Source organism: Daucus carota, chromosome 6, assembly GCF_001625215.2.
Source record: "Daucus carota subsp. sativus chromosome 6, DH1 v3.0, whole genome shotgun sequence".
Taxonomy (NCBI): Eukaryota; Viridiplantae; Streptophyta; class Magnoliopsida; order Apiales; family Apiaceae; genus Daucus; species Daucus carota.
In genome coordinates, this window is record NC_030386.2 from 599,514 (window position 1) to 622,864 (window position 23,351).

The window sequence follows — 23,351 nt, forward strand, 5'->3', positions numbered from 1 at the left end:
TTGAAAAAATTGCACAAGTAAGTTTAAATGCTTTATTTACACTACTGTATGTATAATTGCAGCTAGAATACCAAATATTGATATTTGTTGTATATCAATGGATATTAAATATTTGTTGTAGGTCAATGGAGTTGGCAGCTAGGGCTAAGCCGGTGTGGAATGGTGGTCACAAATATCATGTCACCATGACAGATGGAGGACACCAAATAGTGGTTGATTTGAAGAATTCGACGTGTGCCTGCAGAAAATGGCAGTTAACAGGCATACCGTGTTTTCATGCAGTGGCCTGCATATTTTTTCAAAAAGAAGATCCAATGAATTATGTTCATGAATGCCATCAGAAAGCATGGTATTTGAAGGTCTATAGTCACTACTTGGAACCAATCAGCGGAGAGGAGTTTTGGGAGGAACCAAATAACACTCCAATTTTGCCTCCCAAGGTGAGAGCGCCTCCAGGCAGACCAAAAAAGAACAGAGATAAAAGGAGTGATGTCATAGAAACAAGAGAATCCGATCCAACTATGTTGAAGAGATATCAGACATCATTGAATTGCACTTACTGTAAAGAAAAGGGACATAATACAAGGACTTGCAAAGCAAAGGTGAGTACTTTGTCTTGTTTTATTTCACATTTATCTGCATTTTTTCTAATTTGCTTACATTTTTACATATTGACAGATGGTGGATGATGCAAACAAGGGAGAGCAAGGAGGTGCAAGTTCGAAAGAACCCAAAAAATGTGGTATATGTAAAGGCACTGGACACAATGCCAGAAGTTGCAAACAAAAGGTATCTCATGTCAACAAACGCTTAAATGTGTAGTCTAAGTAGATGGTGATTTGTGCTTTAATGATTTAATTTGTTACAGAATGTTGAAGTGAAAAAGGGCCAAGATGATACCTCTACCAGGCCAAATCCTGAAAATGCTACAGCTCCAAATGATGCTCCACAGCAGCAGGCAGAGGGGGGTATCACAGCTCCAACAGAATTGCCAGATACTACACATGGAGGCATCCGCAAGCCCTACAAGCCCCCCTCTAGAAATGTTTTAGGTGTTCATTCAGTCCCTGGACAGCCATTTACTACTTCAAGAAATTTAGAGGCTGCAAGGAGGAGGATGGAGAAGAACGTCGGTAAGAAGGCTTCTTGATGCTGCAAAGGGGTGAAATCTTTTGTTTGGAGATAGGAGGTAGATGGTGATTTATTTTGTGGTAGTTGCAGACATTAATATTGGTGGTTGTATGGTTGTATTTGCAAAAGCCGTGGGTTTCTATTTTGCACAGACAATTTAGACATGTGCTGCTTTTGTGGCTTTGATTATGCTGGTTATGTGGCTTTGAATATTAAACTGCCATGATGCCCTTCATGCTGGTTATGTAATCTGTTTATGTGTTGCTTTTGTTATCTCATTTGCATTTGTGCTTGAAATTATATGAATAGTACATACATATTCTCATCTGCAGCTGGGATAAATAGTGGACATAACTATCCCTGCATTCACGTTTGTTAACGGTGCTGTTTGACGGAAGTGAGATTTTGAGTGCAAATCGAGGCGGCAAAAAAGATAGGGGATGTCAACTGCAAGAAATAATAGAAGGGGACTGGTCTGCAAAAAACCCCAAACATAGTGGTGGCAAACTGCCATTTACTCAAAAATTATTTTCCAAGGCAAACAAACAAAAAGCTACCCGGTTTCAATCATGACATATCTCTTACTTAGTAAAATTTTCCAAGGCAAAAAGCAAAAGCTACCCCGGTTCAATTTTGAGAACCCGAGTACCCCGGTTCAATCATGAGCTATCTTACTTGGAAAAATTTTTCTAAGGCAAACAAACAAAAAGCTACCCCGGTCCAGTTATGACATATCTCTTACTTGGAAAAATTATTTTCCAAGGCAAACAAACAAAAAGCTACCCGGGTTCAATCATGATCTATCTCTTACTTGGAAAAATTTTCCAAGGCAAAAAGCAAAAGCTACCCCGGTTCAATTTTGAGAACCCGAGTACCCCGGTTCAATCATGAGCTATCTTACTTGGAAAATTTTTTCCAAGGCAAACAAACAAAAAGCTACCCCGGTCCAGTTATGACCTATCTCTTACTTAGAAAAATTTTTCGAAAAATTTTTGAAGGCAAAAAAGCAAAAGCTACCCCGGTCCAGTTATGACCTATCTCTTACTTCGAAAAATTTTTCGAAAAATTTTTGAAGGCAAAAAAAAAAGCTACCCCGGTCCAGTTATGACCTATCTCTTACTTAGAAAAATTTTCTAAGGTAAAAAAGCAAAAGCTACCCCGGTTCAATTTTGAGAACCCTGGTTCAATCATGAGCTATCTTACTTGGAAAAATTTTTCTAAGGCAAACAAAAAAAAAAGCAATCACCCGGACTCATGTCAAGCAATCCCGTCCGGACACATGTCGAGCAATCCCGTCCGGACTCATGCCGAGCAATCTCGTCCAGACTCACCTCTTGTCCGGATCAACCCAGGCCGAGGGATAAAAAGCAAAATCTCACATCCTACCCTGATCAACCCAGACGGGGGGCAAAAAGCAGAATCCCACCACTTCGTCCAGATCGGTCCGGACAGGGGGGCAAAAGCAAAATTTCACACCATGTCTGGATCCACCTGGATAGGTGAGCAAGATTTCACACCTAGTCCGGGTCAACCCGGGCAGAGGAGCAAAAGCAGGATTCTTTGCCTAATACCGGATTAACCGGGATAGAGGCGCAAAAGCAAAAATTCCACCTTGTCCAGGTTAGCCCGGACAGGGGGGCAAATGAAAAACTCCACCTTCTCCGCAATCAGCCCGGACTGGACAATACACTCAACTCCCTCACACAGAAAATCTGTATAAGGGAGTGGGGGGCAAATGATAGGGTATAACCCGGATTGGCTTAATCTGGACCCTGGATTGGCTTAATCCGGACCCTAGCACGATATGACCCGGAGATGATCCCGGACCCAGGAGACTATCCCGGACCCAGGAGATGGTCCCGGACCCAAACACAACCTATCCACTCTTCTCCCGGACCGGGACACAAGAGTCCAAGCCGACACCTGAACAAGCCACATTCTAACATGAAAAGGATTGGCTTAACCCGGACTCTGGATTGGCTTAATCCGGACCCGAGCACGATATGACCCGGATATGGTCCCGGACCCAGGAGATGATCTCAGAACCAGGAGACGATCCCGGACCTTGGAGATGATCTCGGACCCCGGAGATGATCCCGGACCCAGACGCAACCTATCCATCTTTCCCCCGGACCGGGACACAAGAGTCCAAGCCGACACCTGAACAAGTTGCAGTCTGACATGACAAGGACAATACCCAATGCCAGCTACTGACACTATGAAGACAAACCTCATAACACTCCAAAATACTATTCCTTAGCTGACACCTGGACAGGTGTTAAGCATCCAAGCCCTACAGATGGACAGCAGGATCCAAGGTACACATCCTTAAACCCTAATCCTTGGCCTATAAATAGACCAAGGATGAGAGGCTTAAGGATCTTCTTCTCCACACTCTCATATTTCTCACACACTCTCATATTTCTCACACACTCTAAGCCATCATACACAGCAGCCATACACCTTCACCCATCACACATAGATAGCTCATTTCCCGTCTATATATTTTCCGACGCCTGTACTCATTCTTACGCCGGAGGCGCCGCGGGGCTTAAACCCCCCTCCGGTGTTGTTTTGCAGACACCCGTCCAGCAGCTACACCGCAAGACACCGGTACACGGCGGAGGAAGCACCAGAACGGGATTTGGCGTTATCATCTATTATGATCTGAGAATGTGTTTAATTTCGACTAGGAGCGAGTCACTTCAGTAGCTCTCAAGCTGAATAAAAGGGTTGTTATGAAGCGCGAATAAAAGGGGTTGTTTCTAGAGCTCCATATAATCGGCAAGAAGGTCCACGACTTCTATCGAAAGATATGAACAGGAAACAAAAAACTTCTTGCATGGCAGATACCTAGATACCTATTAGAACACAAAATAGCATCCTAATTTTTAGAAACATGATCTCTAGCGCTGATTTAAGAATAATAACGAGGAATTGATGATAAACTTGAAAAATAAATGCTAATGCATTAGGGATTCCGAGGTTCTCAGTCCCACCTTTACAAAGGACTCTACACTACAAGAAAAATGGGTAAAAGCTACCGCTGAAATTTGATAGCTTTTACGTAAAAGCGTTCGTATATGGTCTTTTTTATTTAAAAGCGACCGCACATAGTTGGTAGTTTTGAAGAGTGTCGTTTATACTGATTTCGGTGGCTTCTATATAAAAACCATCGCTTTGGTGGTCGCTTTTGTTAAAATTTAAATTTCTCTCTCTGTCACTTAAATTTTTTTGTCAGATTTTGAATTTCCCGCCCTTACAAATGAAAAGCGACCCTTTATTTTGCAATTATACAAGAAATAAAGAATAATTTAGAAAAATTAATTATGAGAAATGATTTACTTGCTTTGAAATTAGTAGATAACATCAAATATTTAGCATGTCATTTTAACATAATCATGTAATTTACAATTATACAAGAAATATATAATAAATTAGATAGCAAATAATATTTAGCATGTCATTTTAACATAATAAGGTAATTTGTAATTGTACAAGAAATAAATAACAAATTATGAGAAATGATGCTTGCTTTGAAATTAGTATATGGGTGAGCTTGAAGGAAGGAGAGAAAATGGTGGAATATGTGGGAGAGTTGATGGGAACAGAAGTGGACACAAACTCACGTGAGTGAGTAAGAAATATTTTGAACAAAAGCAATCGCACTAAAGGTGGTCCGGTCACTTTTATATTTCACCGAACCCGGTCGTTTTCGTTCAAAATTTTCCACCTCCCTCGTTGGGAATTTTTCCGCCCTGTAAATTAAAAATAGAAAAGCGACCGTAACATATTGTTGATCGCTTTTGTATTTAAAAGCAACCAAATAAAAGCCACCACATGTCAAAACTATCAATTAAAAGCGATCGCTATTAAAAACCACCGTTAACAGTCGCTTTTATTAGTCAGAAAATCAAAATTTGAACTTATATTAAAAGCTACCTGTTAAGGTGGCTTTTAATCGTGGTCGCTCTTAGTAAATTTTCTTGTAGTGTCAGAAGCACCCAAACACTATGAAATTAGTGTTTCGATTGGAGTTATGTCCTGGAGATCTTCTTTTGAGGATACAAAATTATAAGGAAACATGATTTAGAGGATAAGTCATAAAAGTTTCATAAGATAGAACTACATTGAGCTTGATCCCCTCTATAAAAGAGTATGCATGCATTTTATGGAAGAAGGGATCATTCTTGTGAAGTCGAGAACATCTTACACTTGAGGGATACGTATTTGAATTAGAGTGGTTGTGTAGAGAATTGCATTGCTCTATTGACCGGAATCCATCAAATAGAACTCTTACCGTTTGTTAAATACAACTCGTATTTTATTTTAGAGTGGGATAGTAGTGAACCTCATTTTGGATAGCTATTTTGTTCATATGTTTTCATATATTCAGTTGAGGTGTTGTACCATTTCGCAATCTTTCAATAATATTTAATTATAAATTTGATCTCAACATATAATATAACTAAACTAGTATATTTAACTTTGGTTAACAAATTAACAAAACCCAACAAATTGATATATCATCATTATTATTGTATCGAGAGTAAATTTATTACTATTTTTCTAGTATTGATACCAAATTTTTTATTAATTTATAAAAATTATTAATTTAACAAATGCAGTATTTTAAAATTCCTGATTTAACCGATCAATACCATACAATATGCCCGGATAATTCGATTTTTGAAATACGATTAATCCTTATAATCTATTCTGAATCGAAGTATAAATAATAATTTATAAGAATTAAAATAATACAGCATATTAAAAATGAGCAGTGGTAAAATTTATGATATAATAAATATATATTTGTTAATAAATAACTAATATAATATACCTAAATATCAATTTTTTGATATTTAAATATATCTGATTTTCAGTTCGATTAATTCTTCTAATTAATTATTGAGTTCTGATTAATCTGATTCGTGACTTCTATAACCATGAAAAAATGTCTTAAAAAATTTCGATTCATTAAAAAGATTTCGGTTAATTTTCAAAAAAAAAGTTAAACTAAATATTTTCAGTTCAATGAGTATCTACTCCCGATTTAGCCACCATGTTTTTTCATCCTTAACTGAGTTTCACTCGTCCTCGAGCATCTCAGTTTTAATGTCTAAAAAGACCTTTTAGGGCCAAGACAAGCTCCAAAACCAAAATTCCCAACAGGATAACATATTACTGGCCGAAAAGAGCGGGAATTAGCATGCATTTTCTCAGAATTTCTTCACACCCCTCCATCCCATCACCACACCCCAAAGCCGTTCGAGCAAGTGCCTCAGAGACAGACCCCCCACCGAAACCCAAAGAAATCAGGGTCTGTGTCAACAGAATCTGCCGTCGAAAAGGCTCCATGGAAACCCTCCAAGTGCTCACTGATCTTGCACCTCCTGATATAACAATCAAGTCATGTGGGTGTCTTGGCAAATGTGGCATTGGGCCCAATGCTGTAATGCTGCCTGGTGCTGTTTTTGTAAGTCATTTGGGTACTCCTGCCAGGGCTGCTGCCCTTTTATCGAGTACGTGTGGCGGTGAGTTGGGGTCGTGGAGGAAGAGCTTGGAAGCGCTCGCGTTGAAGAAGAGAGCTGAGGGGGAAATGGAGGTGGCGAATTTTTCGCAGGCTGAAGTTCTGTTGTCACAGGTATAACTTGTGTTGATCAAGTTATGCTTAAGTCTTACTACCTTTAATTTTTGTTGTTATTGTTTGCTTAACATGGAATCAGACCATTAAGGTTTTGATATGACTATTATAATAACATTGCATCAGACTAGCGGACTTTGTTCGATTGAATTTAACAAAATACCAGTCAAGTAACAACTTGTATCTATGTTAATTCACGATTTTTCATGTATTTGGCCCTAATAATATGGAGGTTTTTTTATGTGGAGGAAGGAACTGGAATATTCATATGTATTTTCCTTATGTTATGTACTTATTTTTTGTTAAAGGTGCTGACAAAGCCATATTTTCTGTGTTGTTTCAGGCAATAGAAATTCAACCACAAGGAGGTATACATGTTCTTTATAAGGACAGGTTTGTAGGAATTAATTGATTAAGTTCATGTGTCAACAATTAGCAAGAAAAAAAGGGAGTTCGTACAACTTCCTATAAAAAAAGTCAGACAGCCTAATATGCAGGTTCATGGAAGTGGTGTATTGTCATGTTATTAAACGTAGTAATTTATGTATTACCATGTGATCCATTTTGTTGTATCTGGGACTTCCATTAAGGGGCTTGTGCTCTGTGAATCTGACATTAATATTGTTATGTGCTATACCCTACTTGTTTATTTGGGCGATGTTCTAGCATAAACAATAGTTAACAATACCCAAATTACATTCAGGGCTATTGCAAGGATTGCAATAGGTAATGTAAGTGATGCTATTGAAGATGTTAAAGAGGCTTTGACTTTGGCTCCCAAGTACCCCGAGGTAAGCTATAGGCAAATATTTCAAAACCACCAAATCTTGTTTATACAAGGTTGCCTTCTCATCTACAAATTTTTATTTAGGTATAGAAAATCTTCTCATTGCTTATGAAGTTAGGTTGAAAATTATATAAGTTTTTTCTAGTCCACTTCTTAAATTATATTGTGTTTGTATGCCAAGATCATGTCTTGCTAACCCCTGTCATTGCTTGATAATTTGTTTTGTTCAGAATTGAATTGATCATCTGAATTTAAATTTACAATCTTTATGTATGTAACAAGTAAGATAATATCATTATTTAAATAAACAGGCATATCTCATCCAAGGTGATGCTTTCTTGGCCATTGAGCAGTTTGATGGTGCCGAGGAGTCCTATTCCAAGGCTCTAGAACTTGATCCTTCCATTCGGCGTTCCAAATCATTCAAGGTAACATTAATTACCTTTTAAGGTTCTCAGTAGTACTCTGAGAATTCACATGAATTATCTAAATCCACCACATGATGACTCGAAGTTCATTGCTTTCTGGATTTAATAATAAAATTGAGCTCCATAATTAGCACATATATCTTTGACAATAAGCCCCGACATACTTTGACCTACATGTTATGGGGGACTGGTGTCGCTATATATATGCTTTCTTTCAATTGGTGTACTTTGAGTTTTGTATAGTATATGAAGAAGACAATGATAAATCAATACTGAATATAGTGTGAGTACATTTTTTTGGTGGGGTCTCTTATATAAAAGTGTCCACCGTTCTCGCCAAAAACTATCAAGTGACTACCCGATCTCAACAGGGATTCTTTTTAACTACTAGAATCACTATATATATCACTATGTTAAATCTTGAAAAATAAATAACTGAAAACTTAATGGAATCCCAATCATCAGATAATGTGTGAGCCACATGAATTACAAAGGAAAACAAGAACCGAAGAGTACAAAGAAATATAAAAAAATTGTAGCAAATACATCATATGTTTGTCAACTTTTTCATTAGTACTTTTTCAAGATTTAACTGAGTGATATATATAGTGATTATAGTGGCTTAAATGAGTCCACCTGAAAATCGGATAGTCGTTTCATAGTTTTTATTTATGAGAGTAGTGGCCGGTGGGGGCTTTGATATAATACCCTCTTTGGCGACTAGTTGAACTACACTCCAATTTGTATATACAGATGTTGAACTCTTAAAGGTAAACATTTTTTTTTTCTTGTGAAAAGATTAAAGATGTTAACATGCCAACTAAGAGCATCTCCAGTAGAGGTTGTCAAAATAGTTGCCAACCTCTACCACATCATCTAATATATTATTATTTTATATCATCTCTCGTCCATCTCACTATTGACAACTTTTGTTTAAAAAATCTACTCCAGTAGTTGACAACTTTAAAAATTGCCAATATGATCCCATTTATAAGTGATAACAATATGTAAAATACAAAAATGGGTAGAGATGTATACACTTTTGAGAAAATATATGTGTTTTACTATATGAGGAAGTTGCCAACTTTTGGCAACTTGTTGGCAATCATACAACTCCAATAGGTTGGCAACCAAGATTGCCATGCCATGTAGGAGTTGGCAACCTCTTGACAACCCCTATTGGAGTTGCTCTAAAGAATAACTACTTTATATTCCTCTTAGTATAATGAGGATGGTCTCGGCATTTAAATGCTGTGGAGAAAGGATTATATCGGTGTACTTTATTAAACACATAAATATATGTAGCTGGAGTACAGTTTTCTGATCAAATCGAAATCCAATTGGACAAGGTTGAAGACATCCTTGTGAAACCTTTCACTTCCTCTGCTCTTACACTTCACCTCATTCCTTATGGATAAGTACAACACGCGATCATTTAAAATTTTATATTAATGCAGGATCGCATTGCAAAGCTTCAAGAGAAATTCATTATTACTCAGTGAGTAGGCCGTCTGATTGAAGTGCTTTGTGAGCGAATAGTTGCAAACAAGGTGCTTCTTTTCATCCCAGATTTAAGTGTACTGCTAATCTTTTTAAAAGCAGTAGATTAACTATATTTTCACCAATGCCACTGTTGCATGTAGATATAGGGTCCTGGTCCTGGCTGTTGATTGCCAGGGACCTGTTAAGTAACATACAGATTCCAGGATTATAGCTTCTTCTTTTTTTAACACGTCCAACGCTTTTTAACTGCTGGACGGGTACTCATCCAACGCTTTTTAAGACGGGGTCATTTTACCCGTCCAGCAGTTAAAATCGCTAGATATATTAAAAATTTGTTATAATCCTGGCTGAGTGTTGGATATTCCAACAGCTCAAACTCTGTATGTTATTTAACAGGTGGCAATCAACTGCCAGGGACCAGGACCTGTCGATATATGCATATCTAGTTTCTGCATCAAATTGAATAACACATTATACATGTCTTTGCATTTTTAATAGAAAGGAGAGCTCGTATCTCTTTCACTTTACAAAGTATTAGTTGCCTGTTCATGAACATGCATATACACTAGTAGACAATATGTGCATATCGACATTGATCCATTTCTAGAAAAAATGTGCATCATGATTCCCACATTTTTGCTATGTGTGCCTAGGAACTAAGATCTGTTTTTCTACATCATCTTTTTCTTTCTGCAGGATACTTAAGGTGTGTATCCAGGATGGTTGTTTTTCCTCCAAACCAAATTGATGATTTGTCATGAGAATATCCAGTTGTACAAGTTGACTAAGTTAAGGCGGAGGCAAGGTAATATCTACAAAATAATTTTCACTGCCCCCCACCCCCCCACCCCACCCCACCCCCACACACACACACACTCTCATTATAAGCTAGTGGTGCATTGAGTTGTGTGAATATAGTTCTGCCAGTGCATGACAATTGTGTATCCATTTGTAAATTTGTGTCAAATATAGTGTAGTTCAATAAGGATCATCTGTTTTAGGAGACAAAGAAACAAGATTAATACTGACATAATGTATTCGATGTCAAAGTTTGTTGTAATTTTATCAAATGTGATGGTTTTAGCCACTCTTTCTGTCATGTTGAAGTCCATAGATTAGCCTTGCCCCTAAGAGCATCAACAATGCTGTGAACCCATTTTGAATATTTTAAACTTACTTTATGTCTAGGAAGCATAGGTGCGGGTGCGGGTGCGGGGATACGCGGTGCGGGGATACGTAAATTCGTGAATTTTGAATATATGGGGATACGGGTGCGGCGGGAGACGGTAAATAAAATAATATTTTAATTTATATATGTATTATATGTAATATTTTGTTAATTAATAAGAACTTTCATTTAAAATACTGTATTTTTAATTTGAACATATATTATTTAAATTTGCTCGGGTAACATTATTTTTACAAGGTCCTTAGGGTGGTTGTTTATTAGTAGTACTTCTTCTTTAGTGGCAATCATTCAGCTTTTAATAATAATATTTTAACTGGGGCTGCCCATGTGACTGAATCGCCTACAGTACTACTCATTCAGCTTTTAATAATAATATTTTAACTGGGGCTGCCCATGTGACTGAATCGCCTACAGTACTACTCTATTACTTTTGCTTCTTCCTAGACATTGAGATACGTAAAGTCTAACACTCATTTAATTCACATTCACATATATTACTTTACATTATTCATCTCCCCCGTCCTCCTCGTCAATCTCTCCCTCCCTCCCTCTCTTTCTTTCTCTTTTTCTCCTTTCTTTCTTCTTTTCTCTTTCTCTCCCTGCGATCTCTCTCCTTCTCTATCTCGGGCGACGCTTCGGCTCCGGAGAGTGTCGTCGGCGCCGTCGTGTCCATGTATCCAGCACAACATAGACTACGATCTGCAAATCTGTATATAAGAATGGAGATGACAGAAGAAGAAAGCTGGCTGATGGTGGTGAGTCGGCGACGGAGACCAGAAAATTTACCAAAAGTACCCCTCCCGCACCCCCTATTCCGCACCTCCACGAATCCCGTTAAAAGAAATACGGCGACACGCCAGGTGGCGCACTCCGTGTGTATGCTGCCGCACCGCCGGGCCCCGCTGCACCGGGTGCGCAGTGCACCATCCTGAACTGGGCAGTCCCACTACGATGGTCAAGCCCATTTGCTTGCTCTTTGATTTTTTATCAATATCTTTATGGGGTTTTATATCAAATTGGCCACCAGTTACATCAAAATATCTCACTTGACCCATTCATCTCATCGGCGACTCATTTAAGCCACTACAAACCAAATATATATCATTTTACCCACATTACTATTCATACCTCCTTACTTAATCATTTATCAAAAATTAACCGTTTAACTTTTTACTGCAAAACCACTTCGAGTGCTTTCATAATTGTCTCTAGTATTTATCAAGATAATTTGGGATTTTCTAAAATAACATAACTACGTAGTTAAAAATATATATAGTTATAAATATGTATTTAAGTGATCACTCTAGTTATGTTGCTTTATAAATTTTCAAATTATTTTGATAAATACTAGATGCAATTATGAAGGTACTTGAAGTGGTTTTGCAGTAAAAAGTTAAAAGGTTAATTTTTGATAAATAATTAAGTAAAGAGGTATAAATAGTGATGTGGGTAAAATGATATATATTTGGTTTATAGTGACTCAAATGAGCTACCGATGAGATGGGTGAGTCAACTGAGATATTTTAACGTAACCGGTGGCTAGTTTGATATAAAACTCTATCTTTATGTAACTACAGAGACAACATATGAGTTGCGTCTTCAAATTCAAATGTTATAATACTAATAAGGTGGGTCTATTGCATGTGGAAAGTGGCTCAGTATTGTGCACATTTTATCTACAACCCAGTTTTTGATTAGTTGGCATAAAGTAAGTTTAAAATATTCAAAATGGGTTCACAGCATTGTTGATGCTCTATGGAAATGAGCTTTATGTGAACATTATGTGTCTATCATCACAACAAAAACTGATATTAAGTTTACGAGACTTCACAATAAAGATTCATATCCAGTTTATGTAATTTCATTTTGCCAGCTTCATTCTGCTGCACTGTAGCATTAGGGAGATCCAAGTTACCATATATCCGTAAAATAAATAAACTTGCTAATTATTTGTCAATATATCTGCAAACATGGTTTACATAATACGGCTATGAAACTTGAGTAACACAGTTCTTGTCATATCTCAGAATCATGCCATTAGCAAGTATGAAAAAGCATAGCATTATAGTAAATATATATATATTAGCAGCATATTTATATTTAACAATATACCAGTTAGCACTATTGCACTGCAGCAAAACATAATAGAACATTCTTCGCCTTGATATGTCAGAACTGCCCCCGTATTTTGCAGTCTAATAGGTGTCGTTTTGCTTAGCAATTAAGGATTGTTGTAGTGTGAACAACACTTGAGCATATCAAAGTTTTTCACCTTCTTCCACAGCTTAGAAACCTTCTTGGGGCTCTGTGAATAACGCTTCATTAGCACAATGGTATTGCGCTTCGCCTTCATAATCTTGTTTTTACTCTGATTTTGCTTTACCAGCTGGTCATAATACTCTTTGTTCCGCTTCTCCAAGACATAAATTTGCGCCTGAAGATCCTCAACCTTGCTGCTAAACATGTTTGCCTTGTAATCGTCCCTCAACTTTAACACGCACCGTGCAAGCTCACTAGCCTTCGTCTTCATGAAATATGACTCTTCCCCCAGTGCTTTGTTCTCATCCACCAATGTCTCTACTCTATGCTCCAACCTTGCATTCTCATTCAACAATACTAACCTCTCTGTCTCCAAAACCTCCAACAAGCTCTTCTGCAACTCTATCTTCCTCGAAGACTCATTCCATTGCTTCTCCTCTTCATTCATCTCATCAATCACAATCTCATACTCAACATTCTTAATCACGACTTCAGCAACAATGCTATCAGCATCATTCATTACCACATGTGGCTTAACAGGAGCTTGGAATGAAATCGAGCTCTCAGCATCCGACACCTCATTGCTGCACACTTCGTCATCTGAACTCTGATGAACTGAGACCGGGGTCATACTAGGAGAGTGATGTTGCTTAGCCAATGCTCGGCAATAACGGTCAGCCAGTGTGAGATACCCATTGTAGAGGTCTTGAAGCAGGGACAGTAGCTGAGGGCGTTTCTGATAGTATGTTTCAGCTTGTTCTGCAAAACTGTCAGCCTTCTGTTCTTTGATGCTATTCGAACACACCATCTTCATTCTCTTGTCCATATCTTCAATCCCAAATTGTAAAAATTAAACCACATTTTAAACTTAAAATTAATCTATCAATATTAAATCCCAATATTTTGTCTTTATGATCAAGGAAATACTCCTACACTGCAGTCTGCAAATGTTAAAGCACTAGGTAATACGGAAACAGGGGCACGGGGCAATAATTTTTTCTTGCTTTTTAAATTCATTCAAATAAAAAATATGAAAATATTATTAAAAGCAATAAAATGTTACTCCCTCCGTCCCCCTGAGTTGTATATTTTGGGGGACGGGGACGCGGCATGGATTTTAATGCTCCTGTAAAATATAGTTCTACAATTTATTTTTAAGATTTTTTTTTTCTGAATAGAAGTTTGAATGTTATATTTTTATTCAGAAAAAAGAAAATTTTAAAAGTAAGTTATAGAACTATATTTTACAAGAGCACTGAAGTGTGTGTCGAGCAGTAAAAAAGAAACGTATAGAATTAAATGAGACAGAGGGAGTAACAGTTATTTCAATGTTGTAGATCACATTGATAAAATTGGATTCGGGTCATGTCCAAATCCTTTATGAAGCCCTTGGAGCGAAACTCTTTAGAGCATCTCCAATAGGCTCTTTATTTGAGCTCTTAAATTAAAAAATAAAGAGCCATGCCAAATTTTGAGCTCCAAGAGACTCTTACAAGCTCTTTAAAAGCTTAAGAGTCTCTTCTCTCTCCTCAATTGTAGGAGCCACTAGATAGCTCTTAACTAATATTTTATTATAAGTTTGTTCCACTTATTCTCTTTCTTTCCACTTTCTTTTGTCTTTTTATGAGTTCAATGTACTTTTAATAATATAAAAATAAATAAAGAAGGGATATGAAGAACATTGTTGGAGTACATGTACACTAAATTGCTAAGAGCTAATAATTTATATTATATTTAAGAGTGATTCTAAGAGTCTATTGGAGATGCTCTTAGAGTATTATGTCACCGTTGATTTATTTTTCAAATAAGGATGATTAGACCCAAGACCTGTCTGAATTCTGAAATTAAATCTGAAATGACTCTCCTACCATTAAAGTTTCACCTAGAAATCTTGTGCAGTTGTAAAATTTGTACTATTTGGCAAAGAATCAGAATCATAAAACTATAGTCACAAGATCAGAAAAGTCAAGCCCTGAAGAATCTGATATGAGGGTTGGCAGAGATTTCAAGAAAAGGGAATATATTATATCCTCTGCAACACGTTTTGGGATTTTGAATCTACTTCTCTGCATAAATTCAAATTTTAAACAGTGGAATTTTATCTTCTTTTCTGACACCAAAAACTCAAAAAGAGACTAATGAAAAGGATTTTCAAACAGGCTTTTCTGTTGAATTGGCTTTTCCTTCTGCAAACTTAAATCTTGCTCACAAAAATAGGATATCATTCCCTCTCATATCTCAGATTCATGATCATGCAAAATCATTTCATGTATTCAGAGAACAAAAAAATTATGCACCCATTTACAACATACATATGTGCGGAATCAAGATTATGAAATAATCGAGCTAAGATATATACGGAATCATCAAGATTCTGAAAAAGTCGGAGCAAAATAAATTTGTTATGATCATATGATATTAGTAATTAATTTAAAACTAATAGTGTAAAATTTGATTTAATAGAATACCCGGATAAAACAAACATCATGGTCCGGTAAACGTTTGTGCGGTGAGTATTTAAATTTTTCGCAAAAATTAATTTTAAAAAAATATATAATCCGAGTGTAAGCAGAGAGTAGGTGAGGTGGGGTCCAATACCTGCAATAGAAACAAGAAGCCAAGAAGGTCTAGAGGTTGGGAAGAAGCTGCGACTTGATTGATTTGATAAGTCGTGTAAAGAAGATGAAGAAAATACAGCTGCTGCAGAGCCTTTCTTGAGTACCATCTTTATGTTCTCTTGAATTCTTTAATGTCTTCAACAACTACAACCCTTTGCTCTGCTCAAGTAAAAATGGAACAAGATGAAGTTTTTGTACAAGTGTTTAGTGCCGGCAAGCTGTGGACAAACTGATTTATATATTTGCATGTAGAGACAAGTAGTAAAAACGGTATCTTGAAGAGAAGAAGAGAGACAGAGAGTAAAACACATTTAAGTTGAATAAAACTGAAGGTTTGATGAATGAGTGCATGTATGGTTGTGGATTTGGAGATTGCATTTTTAAAATGGCTTGCGAAAATCTTCTTGAGCCACCTGCTTAAATCTCTCTCCCTCTCCCCGTCTCTTCTTGAATCTCTCTCCCTCTCTCTGTCTCTTCTTAAATCTCTCTCTCCCTCACTCTCTCTCTGTCTCTTCTTAAATCTCTCTCTCATTCCTCTCTCTGTCTCTTCTTAAACCTCTCTCATCTCTCTCCCTCTCTCTGTCTCTTCTTAAATCTCTCTCTCATCCCTCTCTCTGTCTCTTCTCAAATCTCTCTCCTTCCCACTCTCTCCGGTAAAGGAGAGTTATTTGGTGTTACAACTTACAACATTCATGCATGATGCAAAAGACATACCTTAGTTTGTGTAGAGAAGCAGAGGGCAGGAAGCATCCGATCCACAAGAGGGCAGTCAAGTGTTGTGAAGCAGAGCTCGAGAAAAGATGAGAGAGTAATAAATACAGAGTATCTGTGTATGCATTGTCTGCCACGTAGTCGTACAGTCTCTACATAACTGGGCTTTAAGAAAAGAGAGGGGCTTAAAAAGGATGTAAAATTTTAAAAAAATTAACTAATTTCATAATCAATTGTAATAATAAAATCAAGAACTAGAGTACTGGACAAAGATAAAATGTCAAATATAATTCAAAAATGATGAAATGGTACATAAAATTTTAGCGCAAGAATTATAAAAACCTCTTGTTGTCTCAATTATTATATCACAACCTGATAATGTCACGATTGTAATCGGAATATAATTTTAGCGCGAGAATTTATAATGATCTCATTCCCATTAATCGAGTTTGAAATATCATGATCTAAAGTTTTAAATCATAACGGGTGTTTGGGAACCCCGACTTCTCACTTCTAGAAGTTAACCTCATCTTATTTGACAATGTTTGGTTACAGTAGTCAGAAGTACTTTTTCAGGGTTTTTGGAGTCAGAAGTTGGAACTTGGAAGTTAGAAATGCTAGTTTTTTGAACTTGTTTTAGTGATTTGTATTTTTTTATGTAGTTTTTAAATTTTTAACACGTAATAAATTTAATTTATTAATAAAGTTTCTTGTATTTTTATAATCTGATTTTTTTTTAAAATTTTTTAATTTAAATTACCAAACACTCAATTGATTTATAAATTAATACAAACACTTTTAATAACTTATAAGTTAAGTTCACTTCACACTTATAATTCTCTTCTTTATTTTAAACTAGAGGCCGTTTGGGTGAGCTTAAAATAAGTGCTTATTGCTTAAAGTAAAAAAGTGAAGTAGAAGTTAGAAGCAAGTTAAGACTTATAAGTGATAAAAGTGTTTGGGAAATAAGTAGAAGGCTAGAAGCCGTGAGATAAAAGCTAGTAATCGTAGCTTTTTTTAAGTACTTCTTGACTTCTTACACAAACGGTACAAATAAATGCTTCTAACTTATAATTCAGAAGCCGGGCTTATAAGCCCGTGCCAAACACCCACTATATAAGTAGCTTCTTTTAAGCTAAGCCAAACGGTCCCATAATCTAAATAAAACTCCATTCGTCCTACGGAGATCTTTAGGGTGGGGACGGAGAGCTCGACGCCGTAAAGTATAGTTGTATAATTTATTTTTAAAATTTTCTCTTTTTAAAAAAAATTGAATATTTAAATTTTAATTTTAAAAAAAGATTTTAAAAATAAATTATATATAAATATTTAATGAGAGTCTAAAAATATATGTCGAGATTATATTTTAGGAGGTCGTCAAGAATTTTGTGGAGGTGGGGAGGGGAGTATGAGTATGTTGAGTTCTTGGTTAGTATCTGAGTTCCAAATGTATTTAAGAGTGCTGCAGAAGTGCAGAGCTGCAGTAAGTATCATTGAAAATGGGACAAGCCGGTCATTGGAGAATAGACATGTCTGCTGCTGGAAAAAGAAATATTTACTTATATTGCTCAAGAAGAAGGTACCAAATCTGTAAAAAAAATAAATGGCCAGGTCCCAAACATATTACTGTTGTCACGTTAAGCATGCGTAAATTCTTAGAATATTTCAAATTACGTTTTTTTAGATTTTAATAAATATTACTCCCTCCGTCTCACGATACATGTCTCTTTTAAGGAATAAATTTGTCTCATAATACTTGTTCACTTTTAGTTTTCAATGCCAATATATTGACATTATTCCAAATTTACCCTTCTTGAAAGTTGTATAATTAATAAAAGTTTAATAAGAGTCTACATGCATTTATTAAAGGTACAAGGGGAAAAATATTATCTAATTACATGCGTAATTTTTTTAAAAGAAACATGTATTGTGGGGTGGAGGGAATAGTTTCTCCGTCTCGTAATTTTCATGATCAAACGGTAAAAGAATATATAAGTCAAGAATGATGGAACGGAAGGAATAATTTTAGAGTATCTTTTTTCCTTGTGACAATCAATAATTTTTCTTTTAACTTTCTTCCTGTTTTGATCTCTTTTCCGGAGCAAAACATCTGTTTCATAAATTATCAGTAGAAGAGCAATTTGAACCAAATTTATTTGAAATTTGAATATATAAAACAGTGTCAACAAAAGGCTTGGGCTATGGTCCTATGGGTAAACTTTTGGTAGCTTGGTGAGCAGAGAAGCTCTATACTTGACAATATTTAAGCTTTCAGGAAAGGCAAAAAAGAAAAACACAAAACTTATGCCAGATTTTAAAATATTTGCTATCACTTTTGGCTTTTGCTATGTTTCTTTAAGATGTGTGCTTTTGTTTTAAATTCAAATGTATCACTGTAGTTTGAATTGCTTACACATTCTTTAAAGCGGATGATAAATAAAATACGAAGTATGTCGCACTCGAAAGCAGGGAAATAACCTCGAAACGAATAACTATAGTACTTAAAAATTTTGCATCAGAAAATAACAGAGGCAGTTTCTGCCTCTTCTTCAAGTTGAACTTTTGCATTTTTGTCTAGCATGATGTTAAATGGCCTTAAAATTAGATCACAAAACCACTAATTGTAATTTTATCAAAAAATTGAAACTATTTGGGAAAAAACACTAATCTTGATGAGAACCATATCTGCATTTAACTTGCTGCCCTTCTATAAGTTTCTGCACTGTGTCTGATGGAAGGCCAATCATTTCCATTGTCTTCTCCCACACATTGTAAGAGGTTTCAAGATTATGCGCTTCTTCAGAAGGATTTGTAGGACGACATTCGTGAGAAATGAAAGCACAAACTGGCCAGTCATCTGATTCCAGCTTCTTGCAGAATTCTGAAATTTGAGTGTCTGTGGCCGCGAACAAGGCACTTCTAGCACCTGCAGCCCAAAATAATAGTAATAACTTTCAGTAACGGTTTCTGAGTCGTTTTTTTGACACCAGTGACTTCTAATTAAGCAGAACGTATTAGGCAAATGCCGATGAACATATTAGGCAAGGGGAACATGTACAATTTAAAGTCACGTTTCAGAAGTCTTGCCTTCTTCAGGACTGAACTTATAATATGGAAACAGACGAGTCACGATTTGAACAATCTTGGAAAGATCCCTTGCCTGCCATGTAGTAAAATTTTTGACTACTCAGGCACTGAGGCATCACAAATTAAAATCCCAATTAGAAAATACATATGAAAAGAACAGATCTTCAAGAAACTTACGAAGTTGGTCTGAACTACTCCAGGAGATACGCATACTACGCTTATACCAGCCTTGGAAGGCAATTTCTTGTTGAGTATGCTACTGAACATCACCTGTAATCTCGTATGCAGACTAACATGCTTTACATAAAATCTTTAAATAGAAAATTTAGAACAACTTTGTTATAAAAAAGAAGGAGCAGGCAGTCAGAAGAACTAAACAGCTCGTAAATTAGTAAGAATTAACAACAAAACCTTATTGCCCTAGAGTTTTATTTAACCTGTGCTAGTTTGCTGCCTGAGTAACCCGCTAAATTTGTGTACTTTCTCTTTCCAGTCGAGACATTCATGTCTTCAGGATCAACAAAGCCAACATGGTGAATCTTCAGCAGAGGGAAAAGAACAATTAGAAATGTTACATAAGCGAAAGAACACAGACACATGATCATAACATTGAACTTACAGTTGAACTAACGTTGACAATCCGACTGGGAGAGCCTCTGATGAGAGATGGCAAAAGCAATATTGAAAGCAAGGCTGGCGCTAGATGATTCACTTGCATATGCTCTTCAAAACCGTCCTTTGAAATTTTTTGAGGTTCTAAACACGATTTGTAGAAAAAATTCATACAGACGTCCTTGAAAAAAATTAGAACAAGCTAACACAGTATCTAATATCTAATGATTTTTGACATTTCAGTAAAATTATTACAAAAAATGCAAGTCCTTTGAATATAATTAGCTTAACGCCAACCTCCAATAGAAAATATCCCGGCATTGTTGATGAGCACATGCAAAGGGACTGAGCGTGCATTCCATGCTTCAGCAAATCTCGCAACAGAATCCAATGAGAGGAGATTAAGCTCCATCACCTTGAATGTCAAATTTTGGTTGAGTTTGCTACTAAATGTTTTAAGAGTCTGTGCTCATAAGTAACTATCACATTACACATTAGTTCTATAATTTCATCGGCTAAGGGGAGAATCTCGGATTCTAAACGGTCCTGCTAAAAGAATTATTTTCCCAGAAATATCTATGCCAGTAAGTGTGTACCTCAATATTGAGAGGAAGGCTCATTTTAGACCAGTCGCACTGCCATTTCTCGATGAGAACATTAGCTCTTGTAGTATTCCGAACTGCCATTACAACGTGCGCCCCTGCTTCTGCTAACTGCCTGTCAGATGCAGCAAAACCACATATCAGCTAAGTACACCTGCAAAATTTGCGAGTTCAAAAAAATACTCCCATTGGTGTTCTTTATACCACGTTTTGACTTATGATACACACTTTTGGGTCTATTGACCGCACATGAAATTATTGTTTTAAACAAATTGATATTTTTAATAAAAATATGTGACCAACATATTAATTTACAAAATATACTCCCTCCGTTCCCCTTAATTGTTTACATTGGAGGACCGGGCTCGACATGTATTTTAATGTTCCTAAAAAACATAGTTTTATAAATTATTTTGAATGCTTTATTCTTCTGAATAAAAATTTGACGTTTAAACTTTTATACAGAAAAAGAAAATTTCAAATGCGTGCCAAATAGTGAAAGAAAATCGTAAAAAAAATCAGAGGGACGGAGGGAGTAGTATTATGGATCGTTTGGATGAGTTTAAAAGAAGTGACTTCTTAATTAAAATAAACAAATGGAGTGGAAGTGAGAAGTAATTTAAGACTTATAAGTTATTAAAATGTTTGGAAAATAAGTAGAAGACGTAAAACAAAAGTTAGCATTCTCAGCTTCTTATAAGTGCTTCTAGCTTTTTTACATTAACGGTACAAATAAATTGCTTCGGACTTATAGTCGAGAACCTGGGCTTTTAAGCCCCAGCCAAACACTCCCTTAATCTACTGAACAATTAACGCGCCTTAAGATCCATGTTAAAAGTAAAAGCATCTTATTATTAAAAAAAAAAACCCAGAGGGAGTAGAAAAAGCATTAAAATGGACAAAGAACCTCGCGATTTCGCGGCCAATTCCATTGGTGCAACCAGTGACAAGACAAGTGAAATCTGGATGGAGAGGAGGAAGAGGCATTGGATTGTGCAGATGTCTAGTCATGATCCTCTGGAACAACATGTCGTGCATCAAATGAAAGCATCCTCTTAACCATGCAATCCATCCCAACCCCTTCTTATTCCACATCTTGCTATAAGCTTCTTCATCTCTCATGCTCATTCTTTCTCAATCACTTGGGAAAAAAAATTGCTGTGTTTTTTACTTTGGTTGGTCGATGAGAAGTCTGGATTTTGAAAATCTCTTGCTGCATTTATTTGTCATATGGTGGCAGTTTCGGAAAGATTTTGGAGCTATTATTATATTTCAATATTATAAGATATCTGAATTTGGCCGCATTGGAATATTAAATTTTATCAGATGTAATCATGGAGCGGCTTGGTTTAACTTAAAAACAAGTGTCTAGAATAAAAAAATGATTTTTAATTTATATGTTTGGATCATTATTATATTTACTACTTATCCGGTTTCAAAATTATTAGTACAATAATAAAATATTATAAATTATCTTTTAAAGTGATTTTCTTTATTTTTGTAAAATCATATTGAAAATAAAAATAAATCACTAAAAATAACATTTTTAATTTCTTAGATTCGGATTTATAAATCGGAAGTTTAACGTTTTAGTAAAAAGTACACGTAAGTGACTTATAAATTCGAAAACTGGATTTTTAAGCTCAGTCAAATAACACATATATAAAACTTGATTCTAAGCTTTTCCGAGGATTTTAGGAACGTTGATTTTCTTTCGTAATGTATTTTGATAACGAGAAATTATAATTTTTCTCAAAAAATACACTCAATTTGTCTCCGGGCAATTTATCTTGAGAGACGAGGATGTGACAAGTATTTTAAGACTCCTGTAAGTTTTATAAATTATTTTAATATACTTCATCTAAACAAAAATTTAATTTAATATTTATAGAAAAAATTAAAAATAAGTAATGAAACTATGTTTTATATCCACTTTACATGTATGCCAAACAATATATAATAACGGTAAAATAATGAGAGTGACAAAGAAAATATATTATTTAGTATAAATTGAAGATTCGTACAAATTTGAATCTAGTATAAATATAAGTATATCTAATTTTTATTTATTTTGAACAAAGTATATCTCATTTTAAAATCATGCGACTGAATATATTTATACAAGTCATTACAAGGAAATCCGGACTACCAAAGGAATATTTTGTTGGTAAAAATGATATTCGGTTGGTAATTCAAAATTGCGACGGAATTATCAACAGAAAAAACTATTACAAATATCCTCGTTGGTAAAGTTTTCCCAACGGAATATGTATTTCTGATGGTAATTTTACGACCGATTAAGAAAGTGTTGACTTTGAGAGAAATTCAATATCTCCGGATTTTCCGTTGTTAAAGTGTCAACAGAGATAAAACCATTGGTATTTACCAACAGATTAACCTTCTGTTAATTTTACCAACAGATTTTTCGTTGTTAACAGAAAAATTGTAGGAATTATTACAACAGAAAAAAATTGTAATAAAATTGTTGGAATTATTACAACAGAATAAAATTGTTGGAATTATTACAACAGAAAAAATTGTTGGTAATAAAATTGTTGAAATTATTACGACAGAAAAAAATTCTGTTGGTAACTTTACCAACAGAATAATGAAATTCCGTTGCCAATTTTACCAAAGAATACCTATTAAAATTTAATAATTTATATTTCAGTTATGTTGGTAAAAATCGTTGGCAAAATTATAAACATTTTTTTTGGTACATTCAAATCTTTTCAACATTCCTTTATTATACAATTAATAAGATAAATTGCTTAATT

General features: G+C 35.5%; 4 protein-coding genes across 5 annotated transcripts; 2 read left to right on the plus strand and 2 right to left on the minus strand.

Annotated features, from left to right (window-relative positions):
* The first annotated feature begins 482 nt into the window (after nt 1-482).
* LOC135147015 (uncharacterized) lies at nt 483-1,388 on the plus strand. Its single transcript, XM_064079170.1, has 3 exons — nt 483-602; nt 679-789; nt 869-1,388. Exons 1-3 carry the CDS (start codon nt 522-524, stop codon nt 1,148-1,150), a joined length of 474 nt encoding a protein of 157 aa, XP_063935240.1. The 5' UTR covers nt 483-521; the 3' UTR covers nt 1,151-1,388.
* Nucleotides 1,389-6,164: 4,776 nt separating this feature from the next.
* LOC108225355 (uncharacterized) lies at nt 6,165-10,583 on the plus strand. Of its 2 annotated transcripts, XM_064080536.1 has the most exons (6): nt 6,168-6,778; nt 7,122-7,171; nt 7,482-7,569; nt 7,877-7,993; nt 9,451-9,543; nt 10,193-10,583. In XM_064080536.1, the coding sequence occupies exons 1-5, from the start codon at nt 6,344-6,346 to the stop codon at nt 9,493-9,495; spliced, it is 735 nt and encodes a 244-aa protein (XP_063936606.1). In that variant the 5' UTR covers nt 6,168-6,343; the 3' UTR covers nt 9,496-9,543; nt 10,193-10,583. The 2 variants fall into 2 exon arrangements, with proteins under 2 accessions (XP_063936607.1, XP_063936606.1); XM_064080537.1 differs by lacking the exon at nt 9,451-9,543 and having other exon boundaries at nt 6,165-6,778.
* Nucleotides 10,584-12,624: 2,041 nt separating this feature from the next.
* LOC135147359 (kinase-interacting family protein-like) lies at nt 12,625-16,431 on the minus strand. Its single transcript, XM_064080535.1, has 3 exons — nt 16,277-16,431; nt 15,543-15,721; nt 12,625-13,772 (listed from the first exon to the last, which is right to left on the minus strand). The coding sequence occupies exons 2-3, from the start codon at nt 15,667-15,669 to the stop codon at nt 12,907-12,909; spliced, it is 993 nt and encodes a 330-aa protein (XP_063936605.1). The 5' UTR covers nt 15,670-15,721; nt 16,277-16,431; the 3' UTR covers nt 12,625-12,906.
* A 2,331-nt stretch (nt 16,432-18,762) lies between these two features.
* LOC108226691 (dehydrogenase/reductase SDR family member FEY) lies at nt 18,763-21,823 on the minus strand. Its single transcript, XM_017401686.2, has 8 exons — nt 21,482-21,823; nt 20,569-20,689; nt 20,270-20,387; nt 19,980-20,116; nt 19,798-19,899; nt 19,538-19,630; nt 19,361-19,433; nt 18,763-19,199 (listed from the first exon to the last, which is right to left on the minus strand). The coding sequence occupies exons 1-8, from the start codon at nt 21,700-21,702 to the stop codon at nt 18,937-18,939; spliced, it is 1,128 nt and encodes a 375-aa protein (XP_017257175.1). The 5' UTR covers nt 21,703-21,823; the 3' UTR covers nt 18,763-18,936.
* Between the last annotated feature and the right edge of the window lie 1,528 nt (nt 21,824-23,351).